This window comes from Pristiophorus japonicus, chromosome 20 (assembly GCF_044704955.1).
Source record: "Pristiophorus japonicus isolate sPriJap1 chromosome 20, sPriJap1.hap1, whole genome shotgun sequence".
Lineage (NCBI taxonomy): Eukaryota > Metazoa > Chordata > Chondrichthyes > Pristiophoridae > Pristiophorus > Pristiophorus japonicus.
The window spans coordinates 86,418,466-86,441,541 of NC_091996.1; the positions used below are offsets into that span (position 1 = coordinate 86,418,466).

The following is a 23,076-nucleotide window of genomic DNA, read 5'->3' on the forward strand; positions in this document are numbered from 1 at the left end:
GTCATAATTGTCATTTTTATTGAAATAATGTGCATTCAGCAAAAATATTTAAATAGTTGATTATTTTTGTCCATATTAAAATGTACAATGTTGAATTTAAAAACCAAAAATCCACTCTGTCTGTGACTGAAGCAGTTAGGGTGTTGTCTCTTTTTCTCATGGTGCCTTTTGCTCTTTCTCTCCGCCCCCACCCCCCTAGAGTGCTGATTCTCGCTGGCTGTGCGGATACATGGGCTGTGCCCGCCCTCGGCAAACATAGAAAATAGATGCAGGAGTAGGCCATTCGAGCCTGCACCACCATTCAATAAGATCATGGCTGATCATTCACCTCAGTACCCCTTTCCTGCTTTCTCTCCACACCCCTTGATCCCTTTAGCCGTAAGGACCACATCTAACTCCCTCTTAAATATATCCAGTGAACTGGCCTCAACAACTCCCTGCGGTAGAGAATTCCACAGGTTCACAACTCTGAGTGAAGAAGTTTCTCATCTCAGTCCTAAATGGCTTACCCCTTAATCCCTTAGACTGTGACCCTTGGTTCTGGACTTCCCCCAACATCGGGAACATTCTTCCTGCGTCTAACCTCTCCAGTCCCGTCCTTTTTCCCGCCGCGCCTCGACAGCGAGTGTCGGTGGGCAATTCGACCAGGTGGGGAATCGCAGCCAAGTCCTATCCTGGCCCGGCAACCGAGCACACTTTGTCGAGGGTTGTGGGGAGCGGGCGGGGAAGTGGAGCTGAGGCCAAGATCAAATCAGCCGTGATCTCATTGAATGGCGGCGCAGGCCCGAGGGGCCAAATGGCCGACTCCTGCTCCTATTTCTTATGTTCTTTCCAGCGGAGGGTGGGGTGGTCGCTGGGTCATGGTTTGGGGCAGGAACTCTGTCTTATTTTATTACACGCGCCCTTCCCCCTTCCCTCATTCCCTATTCCACGGGTGTTGTGGTGATTGGAGAATTCCCCCCTCCCCAAACAGCACAGACCGGGGGGCATCAGACGTGACACCCTTCCAGTCTGCATGGCTTTGTTGGCACCAGGGAGCCGAACAATCTAACGCGGCAGTGGGAAGGGGAGTTTGCCCCTGCCGATTTGGGTCGACCAACGTAATCGAGATAAACTTAAGAATTCCAGTAGCAACAGGCCATTTCAGCATATTGTCTGGCTCTGTGGCTCCCATCGGTCTGAAGGGCTGGTTAACTGAGATATCAGCAGTCTGTCTTTCATCATCATAGGCGGTCCCTCGTATCGAGGATGACTTGCTTCCAAGCCAAAAAGGGATGAGTTCGCAGGTGTTTCAGTGAAGGACCTAATATTCCAGATCCCGAACTACATCCTGAAGATGCCTGTGGGTGGATTTTTTTAACGTGGGGTGGCCGTTGCACACCAGCCACCACACGGGCTTGACAGAGCGAGGTCTTGGTCCAGTGGCAAGGGTTAACCAGGACGACTGGAGACCAGCTCTGCTGCACGGACCTAGTGCGCGCACATATCGTACAGTGTGGGCTGGGCCCGTGCTGCCCCTGGGCCCCCGAACTCTCGCCTCTCCTGGGCCCCGATCACATCCCTCCACAGTCTCTCGCCGCTCCTGCTGTATCTACCCACGCTCCAATCGCCGACCCGGACCTTGGTGACGTCACTCTTCACTGGGCCGCCCTCCTGCACCAGCTCGCGCTGCTCCCCGGAGTAGTCTCCCGGGACCTCCAAGCTGCTCCCAGGGTCACCCGCCGCTCCTTTTATGGCCCCGACCTGCCGCTGGTCCTCTCACGCAAATCGGGGCCTCCACTTAAAGTCTGTCTTTACTCCTTCATAGAATCTCTCAGCACAGAAAGAGGCCATTCGGCCCATCGTGCCCGTGCCGGCTCTTTGGAAGAGCGATCAAATTAGTCCCACTCCCCCTCCCCTGCTTTTTCCCCACAGTCCTGCAAATGTTTCCTTTTGAAGTATTTATCCAACTCCCCTTTTGAAAGTTACTGTTCAATCTAAATATATTCAAAAAGGAGTTAGATGAAGTCCTTACTACTAGGGGAATCAAGGGGTATGGTGAGAAAGCAGGAATGGGGTACTGAAGTTGCATGTTCAGCCATGAACTCATTGAATGGCGATACAGGCTAGAAGGGCCGAATGGCCTACTCCTGCACCTATTTTCTATGTTTCTATGTTTCTATCTGCTTCCAGGCAGCACATTCCATCATATCTCGCTGCATCAAAGCAACCCTCATCTCTCTGACTCTTTCCAATGATCTTAACTCTGTGTCCTCTGGTTACTGACTCTCCTGCCACTGAAAACAGATTCTCTGTTTCCTCTTGTCAAAACCACAAGGGGAATCGTTAGCACAGAACCAGTTGCCATTGACAGCATGAACAACAACATTTATACAGGAGCATTGTCCGACAAAATTGGACACCGAGCCGCCTGAGATGTTGGGGACAGGTGACCAAAAGCTTGGTCAAAGTGGAAGGCTTAAAGGAGCGTCTTGAAAGGAGGTGAGCTTTAGGGAGGGAATTCCAGAGCTCGGGGCCGACAGTGGTGGAGCGATAGAAATCACAGAGATGCTCAAGAGGGCAGTATTGGAGGAGGGCAGAGATCGGGGAGGGTTGTAAGACTGCCGGGGGTTACAGAGGTAGGGAGGGGGTGAGGCCATGGAGGGAATGTTCTCTAGCAATGGCAGTGATTGTGCCGAATCCTCCACCGGGACTGTGCAGCAGGGGGCGCTGGTGACGTCGTCGCAACACAAATGTCGTCATCACTTAACACATTTATAAACCTATCCGGAAAGACCGAGCAGGCTCAGGTTCATTTCTCCAGAACGGAGAAGGCCGAGGGGGTGACCTGACCGAGGACTTTCAAATTGCGAAAGGGTTCAAATCGGGTAGACGTAGAGAAGATGTTTCAACTTGTGCAGGAGGAATCCAAAGCTAAGGGTCACAAATATAAGATAGTCGCTAATAAACCCAATGGGGAATTCAGGAGAAACTTCTTGGCCCAGAGAGCGGTGAGAATGTGGGACTCGCTGCCACAGGGAGGGGTTAAGGCGACTAATGTGGATGCAGTTAAGGGAAAGCTGGATAGACACATGAGGGAGAAAGGAATAGAAGGATAGAGAGGGGTGGGAGGGGGCTGGTTTGGAGCATAAACGCTGGCACGGAGCAGTGGGGCCGAATGGCCTGTTTCTGTGCTGTACATATTGTGTAACCTTTCAACTCTTGTAAGGGTTTTGCGATAAGAGCTAATTCCGACAGAGAATCCATGGTGCGCTTATATAGATAGCTTTTAACATGTTTTACTTAAAACTACAGTTCAGCACTAAATTAGGAAACTTTGTGTCGAGTATTTTTAAAGTAAAATGCTCCTTCATTGTTAAATAGTAGTTGATTAGAAGAGAATATATAAAATAGTCCCTATACCGTAAATGGAGTTAACCACGAGACGGAGGGCATCAAGCCATTTAGAGGAATGGAAACCAGGGGGCAGTTAAGTTTTTTTTTTGCTTGACACGTCATCATATATATTTGTTTAGAAAAACAGGCCATATGCAAGAGCAGACCACTTTCCAGACCGTGTGATCCCAAGCTGACCCTATTGGGCCTGGCATGCAGCCCGTTTAAAAATATCATCCCTATCCCCCACCCCCCGCAACGACGTAACTTATTGGGTCACGTCCTAAATGCCATAATTGCTATAGTTGCCAGATTTATTTAGTAATAGCGGTGCATAACTGGCTCAAAAGGATGGGACAGGCGGGGCATTCAACGGAATTTCAAAATGGCTGTCTTGACAACATTTGGATTTCAAAATGGCTGCCTTGACAACATTTGGATTTCAAAATGGCTGCCTTGACAGCATTCAGGAAAATTAAGTCAATGAAGCACATTTTTTCCCATAAAATAACTGCTGTAAGTTTTTCTTTTTTTTAAAAAAAGGAGAGGAATTAACATTGATGGTGGTAATTTGTGATTTTTATCTGTGGCACAAAGCTCCGTCAGGTACTGGGAACGAAGGGCTCACTAGTGGAGCGAATCGCCACGACCCACTGTAACCGGAGAGACGCCCCACCCCACCACGTTCCCGTTAACGTCGCAGCCGTTGCCTCTCAGCAGGAGGCCGACCTCCGCCTCTGTGGCGGCCGCGTCCCACAGGTTGAAACCCGTCAGCGAACCGGCGAAGGCCGCGGACTCCTCGTCGCTGCCGCCCGTGCGGCAGTCGGCGGTCTCGCGCCCCAGCTGCACGGCGCCTCGCCCGGGGATGGAGCGCGGCCCGGCCCTCGGGCCGCCCGAGGCCACCGCCCGCCCGTCCACCACCAGCGTCGCCTTGCCGGCTTTGCCGTCCCACACCCCGCAGTAGAGCGTCCACTTCCCCGTGGGGCCTGCGCGGCTGTCCACCCCTGCGCGGCCGACGGAGAACCGCGCCGCGCCCCGGCTCAGCTCCAGCCGGAATTCAGCGCCGGCTCTTTGGGTGCAGTAAGAAAAGAGGACCCCCCTCTCCATCGCGCCGCTCGGCTTCGCCCAGACGCAGGCGGTGAAGGCGAGGAGGTCGCGGTTGACCGCGGGGAGGACGCTGGCTGGAATTCCCTCCGGATGAGCGGCCAAAGTCAATGTCCTCTGGCACCCTGTGGAAACAACAGCGAGAGAAACAAAAAAAGGGGCAACATTAGTCGTTGGAAAATCTTCCATCCCGCAACGTCAACTGATAATTACAGACTAGGGAGGCCGTTCAGCTTAATTCATCCATCCAGATACAGCCTAGAGTTCCCCCATTTCCACATGATTGTTTCCTCTGGTCTGCCTCTAGCCCTTGACCGTTTGTGGGTCAGAGGGGGATGGTGCCTCACTCACTTCACACGACTGGCTGTCCTTACACTCGCCTCTGGGTCAGAAGGTTGTGGGTTCGAGTCCCACTCCAGGGACACAGTGTAGTGCTGAGGGAGCGGCGCACTGTCGGAGGGCAGTGCTGAGGGAGCGCCGCACTGTCGGAGGTGCCGTCTTTCGGATGAGATGTTAAACCGAGGCCCCGTCTGCTCTCTCAGGTGGACGTAAAAGATCTCACGGCCGCTATTTCGAAGAAGAGTCGGGAGTTCTCCCCGGTGTCCTGGGGCCAATATTTATCCCTCAATCAACATAACAAGAAAGCAGATGATCTGGTCATTGTCACATTGCTGTTCGTGGGAGCTTGCTGTGCGTAAATTGGCTGCCATGTTTCCCACATTATAACTGAACTCGAGGTGATCCAAAACACGGCTGTCTGTGTCCCAACTCGCACCGAGTCCCGCTCACCAATGTGCTCGCCGACCTACATTGGCTCCCGGTTAAGCAACGCCTCGATTTCAAAATTCTCATCCTTGTTTACAAATCCCTCCATGGCCCTTGCCCCCTCCCTATCTCTGTAACCTCCTCTAGCCCCACAACCACCCCTGAGATGTCTGCGCTCCTCTAATTCTGCCCTCTTGAGCATCCCTGATTATAATCGCTCCACCATCGGTGGCCGTGCCTTCAGTTACCTGGGCCCCAAGCTTTGGAACTCCCTGCCTAAATCTCTCTACCTCTCTTTTCTCCTTCAAGACGCTCCTTAAAACCACCTTCCACCACGCTTTTGGTCACCTGCACTAGTTTCTATGTGGCTTGGTGTCAAATTTTTGTATCAAATAATACTTGGGGCATAAGAAATAGGAGCAGGAGTCGGCCATTCGGCCCCTCGAGCCTGCTCCGCCATTCAATACAATCATGGCTGATCTGATCATGGACTCAGCTCCACTTCCCCGCCCGCTCCCCATAACCCCTTATCCCCTATTGTTTAAGAAACTGTCTATCTCTGTCTTAAATTTATTCAATATCCCGGCTTCCACAGCTCTCTGAGGCAGCGAATTCCACGGATTAACAACCCTCTGAGAGAAGAAATTCCTCCTCATCTCAATTTTAAATGGGCGGCCCCTTATTCTAAGATCATGCCCCCTAGTTCTAGTCTCCCCCATCAGTGGAAACATCCTCTCTGCATCCACCTTGTCGAGCCCCCTCATAATCTTATACGTTTCGATAAGATCACCTCTCATTCTTCTGAATTCCAATGAGTAGAGGCCCAACCTACTCAACCTTTCCTCATAAGTCATCTCCGGAATCAACCTTGGGTCGTCAAAGGCCCTATATAAATATTAATTGTTGAGTAAGTGAGACAATTCCTCTGAACTCAATGTTGAATGTGACCAGGAACTGTAGTGATATTCAACACCCGACAGACACGTTCTGTCGCAGAGTTACACACAGTAAGGGCAAAGGTTAAAGAGATTGAAGAGAGAATGAAAGGTCACAGTTGCGTGACCTTTAAGTACAAACACCACTTGGTCCGGTACCAGAGGCTGGGTTGGCCGCGAGACTGCTGCCTCATCAGAATCAAACACAGCCTACCTTTGTTCCTTGTTCTGCCCTTTCTTCCTACTTCAAAGGCCAACCAAACAACCACGTTTGCATTTCATCGGCGTCCAAATGCCAGGCTTGGGCCTCCAGAGCTCTGAGCTCATGAGAGCCTCCGTCAGCCGTGGGTGAGTGAGTCGCACTTTCTATCCGGCTTGAGTCAGAAGGTTGTGGGTTCGAGCCCCTACTCCAGAGGCCCGCGCTCCCAGTGCCCGTGCTGAGCTGCCCTCTTTGGGATGAGACGTTAAACCGAGGTCCCGTCTGCCCCTCTCAGGTAGAGCTCAGTGGGTAGCACTCTGAGTCAAAAGGTTTTGAGTATTGAGTCCCACTCCAGGGACTTGAGCACATAAATCCAGGCCAACGCTCCCAGTACCAGTGCTGAGGGAGCGCCGCACTGTCGGAGATGCCGTCTTTCAGATAAGTGATTAAACCGAGGCCCCGTCTGCTCTCTGAGGTGGATGTAAAACATCCCACGGCCACTATTTAGAAGAAGAGCAGGGGGAGTTCTCCCCGGAGTCCTGGGGCCAATATTTATCCCTCAATCAACATAACAAAAAACAGATTATCTGGGTCATGTTTGTGGGAGCTTGCTGTGCGCAGATTGGCTGCCGCGTTTCCCGCATTACAACAGTGACCACACTCCAAAAGTACTTCATTGGCTGTAAAGTGCTTTGGGACATCCTGAGGTTGTGAAAGGCGCTATATAAATGCAAGTCTTTTAAAGCAGATAGAGATTGCAAGACGATAAAAGACAAAGGTTCATCTCATTCGCTTTCTACCATCCTGGTCGTTCCATGATACAACGGTAATGGGAGTTATTTACTAATCCTTGCAATCAATCGCTATCAATTAGTCTACAACTCCACTTGCCTGGATGAGTGCAGCTCCAACAACACTCGAGAAGCTCGACACCATCCAGGTCAAAGCAGCCCGCTCGATGGGCACGCTACCCACCACCTTCAACATTCACTCCCTCCACCACCGGCGCCCCCTGTCTGCAGTGTGCACCGTCTACAAGATGCACTGCAGCAACTCGCCAAGGCTTCTTCGGCAGCACCTCCCAAACCCGTGACCTCTACCCCCTAGAAGGACAAGGGCAGCAGGCGCATGGGAACACCACCACCTCCACGTTCCCCTCCGAGTCTCACACTGTCCCGACTTGGGAATATATCGGCCGTTCCTTCATCGTCGCTGGGTCACAATCCTGGAACTCCCTCCCTAACAGCACTGTGGGAGCACCTTCACCACACGGAACTGCAGCGGTTCAAGAAGGCGGCTCACCACCACCTTCTCAAGAGGCAATTCGGGATGGGCAATAAATGCCGGCCTTGCCAGCGACGCCCACATCCCGTGAATGAATTTGAAAAAGTCACTGACTGTGGATCCAGCGCGCGAGAGAAGGCGATTGTGGGAATGAATGAGTTACAGTAATGACGCATAAACACATGGAGTAGGAAGAGTGTGTGGGCCGGGATATTTGGAACTCGGGAGAATCACAAACCAGGGGGAAGGAAGTTTGCAGATAAAGTGGAGTTAATTTAGCTCCAAGGTGACTCACTGGGTTGCACAGTGGCTTATCTGTGTGTCCTCCATTTCATGCGTGGGGGGAGGCTCCAAGCGAAGGCTCTCTTAACAACAGCTCACAGAAGGAGGCCATTCGGCCCGTCGAGCCCGTGCCGGCTCTCTGCAAGAGCACCTCAGCCAGTCCCACTCCCCCCGCCCTTTCCCCGTAGCCTTGCAATTTTCTCTTCAGGCACTTATCCAACTTCCTTTTGAAAGCCACGATTGAGTCTGCCTCCACCACCCTCTCGGGCAGCGCATTCCAGATCCTAACCACTCGCTGCGTAAAAAGGTTTTTGTTCATGTCGCCTTTGGTTCTTTAGCTAATCACCGAGCCACAGAAGGAGATATTAGGACAGGTGATCAAAAGATTGGGTCAAAGAGGTAGGTTTTGTGGAGCGGCTTAAAGGAGGAGAGAGAGGCGGAGAGGTTGAAGGAGGGAATTCCAGAGCTTGGGGTCCAGGCAGTTGAAGGCACGGCCACCGATGATGGAGCGATAGAAATCGGGGAAGTGCAAGAGTCCAGATTTAGAGGAGCGCAGAGATCTCGGAGGGTTGCAGGGCTGGAGGGGGGCACTGAGATAGGGAGGGGCGAGGGCCACAGAGAAATTTTAAACAAGGATGAGAATTTTGAAATCGAGGCGTTGCTTAACCGGGAGCCAATGTAGGTCAGCGAGCACAGGGGGTGATGGGTGAGCGGAACTTGGTGTGAGTTAGGACACGGGGCAGCGAGCACAGGGGGTGATGGATGAGCGGGACTTGGTGCGAGTTAGGACACGGGGCAGCGAGCACAGGAGGTGATGGGTGAGCGGGACTAGGTGCGAGTTAGGACACGGGGCAGCAAGCACAGGAGGTGATGGGTGAGCGGGACTGGGTGCGAGTTAGGACACGGGGCAGTGAGCACAGGGGGTGATGGGTGAGCGGGACTGGGTGCGAGTTAGGACACGGGGCAGCGAGCATAGGGGGTGATGGGTGAGCGGGACTGGGTGCGAGTTAGGACACGGGGCAGCGAGCATAGGGGGTGATGGGTGAGCGGGACTCGGTGCGCGTTAGGACACGGGGCAGTCGAGAGAAAGAAAAACTGAAGGGATTCTTTGCATGTTTCCAACGCCAAGGGCAGTTCCCCCACTCCCAGTCAGAGGTGGACTCAGTTACACAGCAAACAAAAAATACTAGGGAGGCAAGAAAGAAAGACTTGCATTTATATAGCGCCTTTCATGACCACCGGACATCTCAAAGTGCTTTACAGCCAATGAAGTACTTTTGGAGTGCAGTCACTGTTGTAATGTGGGAAACGCGACAGCCAATTTGTGCAAAGCAAGCTCCCACAAACAGCAATGTGATAATGACCCAGATCATCTGTTTTAGTGATGTTGATTGAGGGATAAATATTGGCCCCAGGACACCGGGGAGAACTCCCCCTGCTCTTCTGCAAAATAGTGGCCATGGGATCTTTTACATCCACCTGAGAGAGCAGACGGGGCCTCGGTTTAACGTCTCATCTGAAAGATGGCACCTCCGACAGTGCGGCACTCCCTCAGCACTGCGCCTCTGACAGTGCGGCGCTCCCTCAGTACTGCCCCTCCGACAGTGCGGCGCTCCCTCAGTACTGCCCCTCCGACAGTGCGGCGCTCCCTCAGTACTGCCCCTCCGACAGTGCGGCGCTCCCTCAGTACTGCCCCTCCGACAGTGCGGCACTCCCTCAGTACTACCCCTCCGACAGTGCGGCGCTCCCTCAGCACCACCCCTCCGACAGTGCGGCGCTCCCTCAGTACTGCCCCTCCGACAGTGCGGCGCTCCCTCAGTACTGCCCCTCCGACAGTGCGGCGCTCCCTCAGCACTGCCCCTCCGACAGTGCGGCACTCCCTCAGCACTGCCCCTCCGACAGTGCGGCGCTCCCTCAGCACTGCCCCTCCGACAGTGCGGCGCTCCCTCAGTACTGCCCCTCCGACAGTGCGGCGCTCCCTCAGCACTGCCCCTCCGACAGTGCAGCGCTCCCTCAGTACTGCCCCTCCGACAGTGCGGCGCTCCCTCAGCACTGCCCCTCCGACAGTGCGGCGCTCCCTCAGCACTGCCCCTCCGACATTGCGGCGCTCCCTCAGTACTGCCCCTCCGACAGTGCGGCGCTCCCTCAGCACTGCCCCTCCGACAGTGCGGCACTCCCTCAGCACTGCCCCTCCGACAGTGCGGCGCTCCCTCAGTACTGCCCCTCCGACAGTGCGGCGCTCCCTCAGTACTGCACTGGGAGTGTCGGCCTCCACAGAGAATAACTGAACAACAGATCCATTGCCGATGAGTGGACAAGTTTTGAAGTTTAATCAGGGTCACATCTCCAGCAGTCAGAACAGTAATTAATCATTTTTTCTAAACGTTCAGTCTCTGGTTTTATGTTAAGCAATGTTCAGCTGCACTTAACAAACTGGACACTACGAGTTGAAGCTGTGGAGGTTCGGGGGCAGGTCTCTGATGCTCTTGTCCAGGGGTTTAAACAAATCTGGAGGGGGCTGAAATTGCCCGTGCTGGATTAGCACATCATTCGAATTAGTGCGTCGATTTGTGCCGGCGCTGGAACCAACAGCCGTGGCTCAGTGGGCAGCACTCTCGCCTCTGAGTCAGAAGGTTGTGGGTTCGAGTCCCACTCCAGGGACTTGAGCACAAAAATCCAGGCTGACACTCCCAGTGCAGTACTGAGGGAGCGCCGCACTGTCGGAGGGGCAGTGCTGAGGGAGCGCCGCACTGTCGGAGGGGCAGTGCTGAGGGAGCGCCGCACTGTCGGAGGGGCAGTGCTGAGGGAGCGCCGCACTGTCGGAGGGGCAGTGCTGAGGGAGCGCCGCACTGTCGGAGGGGCAGTGCTGAGGGAGCGCCGCACTGTCGGAGGGGCAGTGCTGAGGGAGCGCCGCACTGTCGGAGGGGCAGTACTGAGGGAGCCCCGCACTGTCGGAGGGGCAGTACTGAGGGAGCCCCGCACTGTCGGAGGTGCCGTCTTTCGGATGAGACGTTAAACCAAGGCCCCGTCTGCTCTCTCAGATGGATGTAAAAGATCCCACGGCCACTATTTCGCAGAAGAGCAGGGGAGTTCTCCCCGGTGTCCTGGGGCCAATATTTATCCCTCAATCAACATAACAAAAAAACAGATTATCTGGGTTATTATCACATTGTTGTGTGTGGGAGCTTGCTGTGTGCAAATTAGCTGCAGCATTTCCCACATTACAACAGTGACTACACTCCAAAAGTACTTCATTGGCTGTAAAGCGTTTTGAGACGGCCGGTGGTCGTGAACGACGCTATATAAATCCAAGTCTTTCTATTGGCGCTCCTGGGGGCGCCCGCGTGGTGCTGATGACATCACTGACGTGCTGCATCACGGCGCGAGAGCGTGGCAACGTACCCTCCCCCTTCTCTTAAAGGGGTAGGCCGCTGCGATCTGAGCAGCACCTTCAGTGCCGACCGCTTGGGCCGCCATTGTTGGGCCTGCTGAAAGATCGGCCGACACGAGAAAAGATGGCGGCCGCGATGATGATGGAGAACCACGTGCAGCTCCTCACGCCGGGAAGTAGTCGGTGGCATCGCCCTGCACTGACCTCGCTCCCGCAAGGGCAATTTCCCGCCCGCATGGGTGGTGAGGGGTTGGCGCGCGTGCTGATGATGTCATCGCTGTGGCGCAGCGCAAACCCCTTTTCGCTGGCGGAGCCCCGGGGGAGACGGGGAGGGGGGGGAAGTGCTGTGCGTGCAGCGCCTGGGCGAAAATCCTTCAGTGCACCCCTATTGCTGGCCGCCACCACTAACGGGCCCTGCGCGGAGGGCCAATTTCAACCTCTGGCATCTCAATTGATGGGCGATCATTTTTTGGGGGGAACAAAGTAATTTATTAAGGAACTGCAGATTGAATTTTGAGTAACTACCGCAGGCAACCAGTACAACACACAGGTAGAATGCAAAAAAGCAATGTTGTATACATTTACTTCAGTGCCAGCGATGCCCAATAATACTTGAATTTATGGCCGACCGTTCAGTGTTTTAAAACAACACAGTGGGCTGGATTTTTAGAAACATAGAAAATAGGTGCAGGAGTAGGCCATTCAGCCCTTCTAGCCTGCACCGCCATTCAATGAGTTCATGGCTGAACATGCAACTTCAGTACCCCATTCCTGCTTGCTCATGTTGTTGCCTCCGTTTTCACCCCGGAGGGGTGGCATTTCCGGGCGGGCGGCCAGCTCCCAGTGCCCCGCCGGGACATTCGGTGCTGGGTTTATGGGGGGGAGAGGCGCAGAGCATTATTACCGCCCGGGAGAGGTGAGCCGATGTGCAACGCCCCATGGTGGCGATACCGGCTCGATATTTGGTTCGCGCCCAATCCGTAGCCACCCCCCCCCCCCCCACTTCCCGGCGGGACCGTCTGGGAAAGCTGTAAATGCTGCGTGGATGTTTCCTCTCCTGGGGGGGATTTAGAACCAGGGGGCACAGTCTCAGAATAAGGGGCCGCCCAATTAAGACGGAGATGAGGAGGAATTTCTTCTCTCAGTGGGTGGTGAATCTTTGGAATTCTCTGGCCCAGAGAGCTGTGGAGGCTGGGTCATTGAATATATCAGGTAATCAGGAAGGCGAATGAATTGCGAGAGGGATGGAGTACAAAAGCAGGGAGGTCCTGCTGCAACTGTACAGGGTATTGGTGAGGCTGCACCTGGAGGAACTTGAGCACATAAATCTCGGCTGACACTCCAGTGCAGCACTGCAATGATTGGAGGTGCCGTCTTTAAGAATTATTTTTTTTGTTGCTGCAGTTGTACAGGGCCTTGGTGAGGCCACACCTGGAATATTGTGTACAGTTTTGGTCTCCTAACCTGAGGAAGGACATTCTTGCTATTGAGGGCGTGCAGCGAAGGTTCACCAGACTGATTCCCGGGATGGCGGGACTAACCTATCAAGAAAGACTGGATCAACTGGGCTTGTATTCACTGGAGTTCAGAAGAATGAGAGGGGACCTCATAGAAACGTTTAAAATTCTGACGGGGTTAGACAGGTTAGATGCAGGAAGAATGTTCCCAATGTTGGGGAAGTCCAGAACCAGGGGACACAGTCTAAGGATAAGGGGGAAGCCATTTAGGACCGAGATGAGGAGGAATTTCTTCACCCAGAGAGTGGTGAACCTGTGGAATTCTCTACCACAGAAAGTTGTTGAGGCCAATTCACTAAATATATTCAAAAAGGAGTTAGATGAAGTCCTTACTACTTGGGGGATCAAGGGGTATGGTGAGAAAGCAGGAATGGGGTACTGAAGTTGCATGTTCAGCCATGAACTCATTGAATGGCGGTGCAGGCTAGAATAGCCGAATGGCCTACTCCTGCACCTATTTTCTATGTTTCTATGTTTCTATGTACTGCGTGCAGTTTTGGTCACCTTACTTAAGGAAGGATACACTAGCCTTGGAGGGGGTACAGAGACGATTCACTAGGCTGATTCCGGAGATGAGGGGGGTTACCTTATGATGATAGATTGAGCAGACTGGATCTTTACTCGTTGGAGTTCAGAAGGATGAGGGGTGATCTTATAGAAACATTTAAAATAATGAAAGGGATAGACAAGATAGCGGCAGAGAGGTTGTTTCCACTGGTCGGGGAGACTAGAACTAGGGGGCACAGCCTCAAAATACGGGGGAGCCAATTTAAAACTGAGTTGAGAAGGAACTTCTTCTCCCAGAGGGTTGTGAATCTGTGGAATTCTCTGCCCAAGGAAGCAGTTGAGGCTAGCTCATTGAATGTATTCAAATCACAGATAGATAGATTTTTAACCAATAAGGGAATTAAGGGTTACGGGGAGCGGGCGGGTAAGTGGAGCTGAGTCCACGGCCAGATCAGCCATGATCTATCTTGTTGAATGGCGGAGCAGGCTCGAGGGGCTAGATGGCCTACTCCTGTTCCTAATTCTTATGTTCTTATGTATATTTAAGGTGGAGATAGACAGATTTTTGAGCGATAAGGGAGTCGAGGATTATGGGAAGCGGGCAGGGAAGTGGAGCTGAGTCCATGATCGGATCAGCCATGATCTTATTGAATGGCGGAGCAGGCTCGAGGGGCCGAATGGCCGACTCCTGCTCCTATTTCTTCTGTTATGTTCTGATGAGATGTAGCAGCTGCAGTGAGGGAAGGAATGTTTACCTGAAGCAAGTGTGATTGTTTATTGTGTTTTTATTTCTGCGATTTGTGGTGTGGCGGTGTCAGTAATGCTTCGGGAATGTTTCTGGTGGAGTTTTGTCAGGTTTTTTTTTTTGCCCGGGGTGGCCTCTCTCAGAGCCGGCTGTTTAGCTCAGGATTTTCAGTGGCACAGCCGGAGTTCTCATGTTCTCCGAACCAGTTTGTAAACCATTTGAACGTTTTGGGCTGGCCGAGTGTTAAAACGACACCGTAGCTGTCGTGTATGTACATACTGTTTGTAGCCACCAGAGGGTGCCGTTGTTGGAGGCCACTGAGCAGCATGCACATAGTGCTGCTCTGGTATAAAAGGCCAGCCATTTTGTGAGTCAGGCACTTTGGGCCAAAATAAAGCAGAAGCAAGGGTGTATCTTGCTTAGTTAAACAGTACTCTGTTTGAGCCTTTATTGCGTACATAACAGTAACCAAGAAACCTTCACCTCCGTCCCCACTTCACGGGGGAGACAGGCTATTAAAAGAAACAGTTCTTTGGCTCAAATCTTTGGCCCGGACATTTTCGTTCTGTGGACGTACAAAGAAAACAAACAAGACATAAAAACACTGGGGCCAGGATCTGGTGCCAAGTCACTAAGTGCTGGCGAGGATCCTCAGTGCCTGAAGAGACACGGTGGGGCCCGAGCTCCGTTGCGTGAGAATCGCTGCGACGGCAGAAATACAAAGGGAAGGCGTGCGTTTAGGCCGCGCCTCTCGCCACCTCAGGATGTCCCAAGGCGCTTCGCGGCCGCCGCCGTCTCGTCGTCGTGGGGTAACGGAGGGAAACGCGGCGTACAGCAAGATCCCACCAACCACGCCGTGATCAGGGCCCAGATCCTCTGTTTGCTTTCAGTGACGTTGAAGAAAGAAAAAGACTGACATTGATATAGCGCCTTTCACAATCTCGAAGGACTTTACAGCCAATGAAGCACTTTTGGAGTGTAGTCACTGTTGCAATGTGGGAAATGCCAATTTGCGCACAGCAAGCTCCCACACACAGCAATGTGATAATGACCCAGATAATCTGTTTTTTTTTGTTATGTTGATTTGAGGGATGAATATTGGGCCCAGGACACCGGGGAGAACTCCCCCTGCTCTTCTTCAAAATAGTGCTGTGGGATTTTGTTACTCCACCCGAGAAGGCTGACGGGGCCTCGGTTTAACGTCTCCTCCAACAGTGCAGCACTCCCTCAGCACTGCACTGCGAGTGTCCGCCTAGATTTTTGGGCTCAAGTCTCTGGAGTGGGACTCGAACCCACGACCTTCTGACTCAGAGGCGAGAGAGTGCTGCCCACTGAGCCACAGCTGACACAGTGAAAGGCAGAGAGGGGGAGTTGGGGGGGGTGACACACAAAGGGAGTCATCAACTCTCCAGGATTGGCTGGGGGTCTCAAGGCATCGAAGATCAAACTCCGGGACAATGCGGCGATCAACACGCGGGAGAACAATCACAGGGCCTGTTGAACATAATCGTGTGACGTTCCATTTCTTTCAGCACTTTCGTTAATTATATAAAAATATTGGACAAGGGAATCAAACGTTGCTTAAATGGAGTGAGGTCAGGAGGTCTTGTGCTGAAACGCCCAGGAATATTGTTGGGCTAACACAGGCTATAACGTAAAGAATTAGGAGCATGAGTAGGCCAATTGTTAACCCTAACAGACCAGGGTTTGGTAGTGTAGTGGTTCTGCTACTGAACTAGTCCTCGACCAGGCCAACACCCCCAGCATTGAAGCACTGACCACACTCGACCAGCTCCGTTGGGCGGGCCACATCGTCCGCACGCCCGACACGAGACTCCCAAAGCAAGCGCTCTACTCGGAACTCCGACATGGCAAGCGAGCCCCAGGTGGGCAGAGGAAACGTTACAAGGACCACCCTCAAAGCCTCCCTGATAAAATGCAACACCCCCACCGATACCTGGGAGTCCCTGGCCAAAGACCAGTCCGCCCTAAGTGGAGGAAGTGCATCCGGGAGGGCGCTGAGCACCTCGGGTCTCGTCGCCGAGAGCATGCAGAAAGCAAGCGCAGGCAGCGGAAGGAGCGTGCGGCAAACCAGTCCCATCCACCCTTTCCTTCAACCACTGTCTGTCCCACCTGTGACAGAGACTGTAATTCCTGTATTGGACTGTTCAGTCACCTGAGAACTCACTTTTAGAGTGGAAGCAAGTCTTCCTCGATTCCGAGGGACCGACTACGATGATGACTGAACTAGTAATCTAGCACGCAACGCGAATTCAAATCCCACCCCGGGAACCGGCAAAATGAGAATTGCTTTTAAAATAAATGTGGGAGTTGTTTCAACATTCTAGTCCGGTGGTTGTCAATGGCGCTATACAAATGCTAGACTTTCTTCTTTTCTGGCACGGCTGCAGTCAAGACCACAACGGCACCAGAACGTGAAGCCAGACATTGTACAGACCGTGGCATAAATCCAGCTCCACCGGACCCGATCCAAGGCTCCGCTGCTTGTGGGGTCTCTCTGCTCTTTCCGGGCCGCGTTTGATGCCTGTTTCACATAAGAAATAGGAGCAGGAGTGGGCCATTCGGCCCCTCGAGCCTGCTCCGCCATTTAATACGATCATGGCTGATCCGATCATGGACTCAGCTCCACTTCCCTGCTCGCTCCCCATAACCCCTTATCCCCTTATCGTTTAAGAAACTGTCTATTTCTGTCTTAAATTTATTCAATGTCCCAGCTTCCACAGCTCTCTGAGGCAGCGAATTCCACAGATCCACAACCCTCTGAGAGAAGAAATTCCTCCTCATCTCAGTTTTAAATGGGCGGCCCCTTATTCTAAGATCACGCCCTCTAGTTCTAGTCTCCCCCATCAGTAGAAACATCCTCTCTGCATCCACCTTGTCGAGCCCCCTCATAATCATATACGTTTCAATAAGTTCACCTCTCATTCTTCTGAATTCCAATGAGTAGAGGCCCAAACTACTCAACCTTTCCTCATAAGTCAACCCCCTCATCCCCGGAATCAACGGAGTGAACCTTCTCTGAACTGCCTCCAAAGCAAGTATATCCTTTCTTAAATATGGAAACCAAAACTGCACGCAGTATTCCAGGTGTGGCCTCACCAATACCCTGTATAGCTGTAACAAGACTTCCCTGCTTTTATACTCCATCCCCTTTGCAATAATGGCCAACATTCCATTTGCCTTCCTGATCACTTGCTGTACCTGCATACTATCCTTTTGTGTTTCATGCACAAGTACCCCCAGGTCCCGCTGTACTGCAGCACTTTGCAATCTTTCTCCATTTAAATAATAACTTGCTCTTTGATTTTTTTTTCTACCAAAGTGCATGACCTCACACTTCCCAACATTATACTCTTGGAAGTGGACTGCAGGAGTGTAGTGGGGGAGGGGGGTGATTTACTGCACCGTGAAGCCTGGTGGATGCCGCACCCCACGGTGGAACAGCTCGCCACGGTCAAAAAGAGTGCAGGCAGAAGACAGAGAGGCGTCACGATGGGCGACGATCAGCTTGGGGGTCTTGAAGAGGCTAGCGGGTGTTGGGAAAGAACGAGTTGGAGGAGAAGTGGTTGCAATGAGTCAGCACAGTGAGGGGGGTGGGGTACAGGGTTTGCGAAAGGATATTTAAATCTCAGGAGAGATCTCAGATGAACTAAAAGAAAGTTCAGAGAGCTGGCTACAGCGGTAACCTCAAAATAGAGGCACGTTTGCAATCGAGAGAGGTTAGCGGAAAGATGTGAGCGAGTATTTCCCTCCAGTGTCTAGTGTATTTGCTTCATGGGTTCTTTGCTTAAGAATTCATAGCAACACATTGCTATTAAGAATTAGTTGGTTTACTAGCAAAGGTTTAACAATCACACGACAGTTCATTCACCAGGCTCACAACCACCTGCCCCATCGTGGATCCCCCGAACCCAACTGGCCGGGGTTTTATAGAGTCGCGTGAACATCACGTGACATGGCTAAGCCACTCCCAACTCAACAGCTCTATAACTATTTTAAAATTAACAGATAAAGCCAAGTGCCCCCTTATTAATGGAACACTAGAACCCACAAATTAACAAATAAAACTTTAAAAGAACTTCGCAGATCAAATGAAACTTTGGACGTTAAACTTAAATCAAATTAGAATTTGGTTGCCGGGGGCGACGATGCACTCCAGTCCCTCCGGCGCCCACCTCTCGCGGAGGGCCCCGAGCGTACCGGTGGACACCGCGTGCTCCATCTTCAGGGACACCCCGGCTCGAACGTAGCCTCGGAAGAGAGGCAGGCAGTCGGGCTGAACGACCCCCTCGACCGCCCGCTGCCTGGACCGGGTGATGTCCCTCTTGGCCAGGCCCAGGAGCAGTCTCACATTATGTCTGTAATGTACTTATCAATGACTCCACAAGGCAATGGTGTTGTACTCAAATTGTAGTGGCCTTGGTCCTTTATTAGTAACTCCAGAGTGAGGCACAAGCATGGTGGGCAGCCTTTTATACTGGGCCCTGCACACCTATGCAGGTGACCCTCAGGTCTCCCACCGCAGTGCCCTCTGGTGGACAGCCTCTGCCATAGGGGCAGGAAACCCCGGTCTCCACCAGTTGCACCCTCTAGTGGTGCCGGCATAGTATATACACAGTGTAAACCTTATTGATCGTACATCAGGTAACAAGTCTCCATCTTATGCAACTATACAGTGACTACACAGAGAGTATATCTATAGTCTGGATATATAACAACACGGACTCCTCCAGACCGCAGAAAATGCAGGTCTGCGAACCTTACACGTGTCTGTGTCTGACTCTGTGCAACATTGTTCTGCCTCACAGCCAAATCCTGGCAGGCAATCAAAGGACGACCAGGTTTGCAAGCGGACACACCCAGGGCCAGAAAGTAGACAACAGAAATGATTTTTTTTTAAGAAATGCTGGTGAGGATTTTAAATGTGTTTCGATTTTAATCTGAGTGAAAGGGCAGCCACTGCAAAAGCTGACCCCTCAAGAGACTTTGGTTTGGTCACATTCCCAACATAGCACTGGAAATCCATGGGAAGCATGGTTATCCCGGGATTACAGTGCGACACACAGTCTCCTAGGTCTGCGTTTGTTCCACGGATCATTGATTCGTCCGTGTCCCCTGGGTTGCGTTGGATGTAATCAGTTTCTTAAGAGGCTGTTATTTCCCACACCCAGCCTGTCTCACTCCCGCCCCGCTTTCGCGTTCGAGATGCCTGTCAATGAGAAAAATCTGTGCGCTCCAGGGACTTGAGCACATAGAAAAAATCCAGGCTGACACTCCCAGTGCAGTACTGAGGGAGCGCCGCACTGTCGGAGGGGCAGTGCTGACGGAGTGCCGCACTGTCGGAGGGACGGTACTGAGGGAGCGCCGCACTGTCGGAGGTGCAGTGCTGAGGGAGTGCCGCACTGTCGGAGGGGCAGTGCTGACGGAGTGCCGCACTGTCAGAGGGACGGTACTGAGGGAGCGCCGCACTGTCGGAGGTGCAGTGCTGAGGGAGTGCCGCACTGTCGGAGGGGCAGTGCTGACGGAGTGTCGCACTGTCGGAGGGACGGTACTGAGGGAGCGCCGCACTGTCGGAGGGGCAGTGCTGACAGAGTGCCGCACTGTCGGAGGGACGGTACTGAGGGAGCGCCGCACTGTCGGAGGTGCAGTGCTGAGGGAGTGCCGCACTGTCGGAGGGGCAATGCTGAGGGAGCGCCGCACTGTCGGAGGGGCAGTGCTGAGGGACTGCCGCACTGTCGGAGGGACGGTACTGAGGGAGTGCCGCACTGTCGGAGGTGCAGTACTGAGGGAGTGCCGTACTGCGCTGTTGGAGGGGCAGTACTGAGGGAGTGCCGCACTGTCGAAGGGGCAGTACTGAGGGAGTGCCGCACTGACGGAGGGGCAGTACTGAGGGAGTGCCGCACTGTCGGAGGTGCAGTACTGAGGGAGTGCCGTACTGCGCTGTTGGAGGGGCAATACTGAGGGACCGCCGCACTGTCGAAGGGGCAGTACTGAGGGAGCGCCGCACTATCGGAGGGATAGTACTGAGAGAGCGCCGCACTGTCGGAGGGGCAGTACTAAGAGAGCGCCGCACTGTCGGAGGGGCAGTACTAAGAGAGCGCCGCACTGTCGGAGGGGCAGTACTGAGAGAGCCCCGCACTGTCAGAGGGGCAGTACTAAGGGAGCGCCGCACTGTCGGAGGGGCCGTCTTTCGGTTGAGACGTTAAACCGAGGCCTCATCTGCTCTCTCAGGTGGACGTAAAAGATCCCACGGCCACTATTTGGAAGAAGAGCAGGGGAGTTCTCCCCGGTGTCCTGGGGCCAATATTTATCCCTCAATCAACATAACAAAAAAAAAACAATGATCTGGGCCATTATCACATTGCTGTGTGTGGGAGCTTGCTGTGCGCAAATTGCCTGCTGCATTTCCCACATTACAACAGTGACTGCACTCCAGAAGTACTTCACTGGCTGTAAAGCGCTTTGGGACATGCGGTGGTCGTGAAAGGGGGTTTATAAATGAAAACCTTTCTTTCTTTCATTGCCAGCGCACTGCCCTGCTTCCGGTTACCGAGCAAGATATGCCGGGTCTGGCGGGGTCGCGTGACAGGCAGATGTGCACACACTCTCACACACTCACACTCACACACGCGCACACGCACTCACACTCACACACACACTCACACTCACACACACACACGCGCACTCACACTCACACACACACTCTCACACACTCACACACGCACTCACTCTCACACACACACACGCGCACTCACACTCACACACACACACACTCTCATGCACACACACACTCTCACACACACACACATTCACACACACCGCACACACACACTGTCACACACACACTCACACACACACACTCTCATGCACACACACACTCTCACACACACACTCACACACACACACACACTCACACACACACACACTCTCATGCACACACACACTCTCACACACACACACATTCACACACACACCGCACACACACACTGTCACACACACACTCACACACACACACTCTCATGCACACACACACTGTCACACACACACTCACACACACACACACTCTCATGCACACACACACTCACACACACACACACATTCACACGCACACACACACTGTCACACACACACTCACACACACACACACTCTCACACACTCACACACACACTCACACTCACACACACACTCACTCTCACACACTCACACACACACACTCTCATGCACACACACACTCTCACACACACACTCACACACACACCGCACACACACACTGTCACACACACACTCTCATGCACACACACACTCTCACACACTCACACACACACTCACACGCACTCACACACACACACTCACACACACTCACACTCACACACACACTCACACGCACTCACAGTCACACACTCACACTCTCACACACACGCGCACTCACACTCACACACACACCGCACACACACACTGTCACACACACACTCACACACACACTCTCATGCACACACACACTCTCACACACTCACACGCACTCACACACACACACTCACACACACTCACTCTCACACACTCACACACACACTCACACGCACTCACAGTCACACACTCACACACACACACACACTCTCATGCACACACACACTCTCACACACACACACACTCTCACACACACACACACCGCACACACACACTCACACACACACACTCACACACACACCGCACACACTCACCCACACACACACACACACACACACTCTCATGCACACACACACACCGCACACACACACTGTCACACACACGGCTGTTTTCACAGGGATTCCCCCAGCCTGTTAGCCGGCACCTTGTGCTTACTGCGAGGGGGCACCAAAGGAGAGGGAAATGACAGGCTGATGCAGAACAAAGAGCAGGTCTCAGGATTGTGAGGTCACTGGGGTCAGGGGGCAAAGGGTCACAGCGGCGCATCTGATCCCTCACAGTAATGTTAACCAGTCTCCACAACGCTCCTGACATTATTTTCAATGCGAGTGTCGGACAAGCTTCAAGCCTATAAAAGATAAATTTAGAAGTGATTCTGGCAAAAGAACAAGAGAGGGAGATATGAGGGAAAATGTTTTTACACAGCGAATGTAATGATCTGGAACGCGCTGCCTGAAAGGGCAGTGGAAGCAGAGAAACATAGAAAATAGGAGCAGGAGTCGGCCATTCGGCCCTTCGAGCCTGCACCGCCCTTCAATATGATCATGGCTGATCCTCTATCTCAACACCATATTCCCACTTTTTCCCCATGCCCCTTGATGCCTTTTGTGTCTAGAAATCTATCTATCTCCTTCTTAAATATATTCAGTGACTTGGCCTCCACAGCCTTCTGTGGTAGAGAATTCCACAGGTTCACCACCCTCGGAGTGAAAACATTTCTCCTCATCTCACTCCTAAATTTCCTACCCCGTATCCTGAGACTGTGAGCCCTTGTTCTAGACTTCCCAGCCCCGGGGAAACATCCTCCCCGCATCCAGTCTGTCCAACCCCGTCAGAATTTTATACCTTTCAATGAGATCCCCTCTCATTTTTCTAAACTCCAGTGAATACAGGCCTAGTCGACCCATTCTCTCCTCATATGACAGTCCTGCCATCCCAGGAATCAGTCTGGTGAACCTTCGCTGCACTCCCTCTATGGCAAGTAAATCCTTCCTTGGGTAAGGATTCCAAAACGGCACACAATACTCCAGGTGCGGTCTCACCAAGGCCCTGTATAACTGTAGCAAGACATCCTTGCTCCTGAACGCAAATCCTCTTGCAATGAAGGCCAACATACCATTTCCCTTCCTAACTGCTTGCTGATTCAATTGTAACTTTCAAAAGGAGAATTGGATATATACTTGACAAGTGTAATGTACAGGTTGGCCCGCCCCATTCCGGGACTCCCTTCTCGGGCACCACCCCTCGTCCGGCATGATTCCGATGG

The 23,076-nt window shown here is 52.7% G+C and overlaps 1 protein-coding gene across 1 annotated transcript in view; it reads right to left on the reverse strand.

Annotated features, from left to right (window-relative positions):
- Positions 1-367: 367 nt before the first annotated feature.
- The window catches only part of LOC139232646 (pentraxin-related protein PTX3-like), a 33,328-nt gene continuing 10,619 nt past the window's right edge, over positions 368-23,076 (reverse strand). Inside the window, exon 3 of the mRNA XM_070863095.1 lies at positions 368-4,604. Coding sequence (XP_070719196.1) covers positions 4,003-4,604 — 602 coding nt within the window. The 3' untranslated portion in view covers positions 368-4,002. The remainder of the gene's footprint in view (positions 4,605-23,076) is intronic.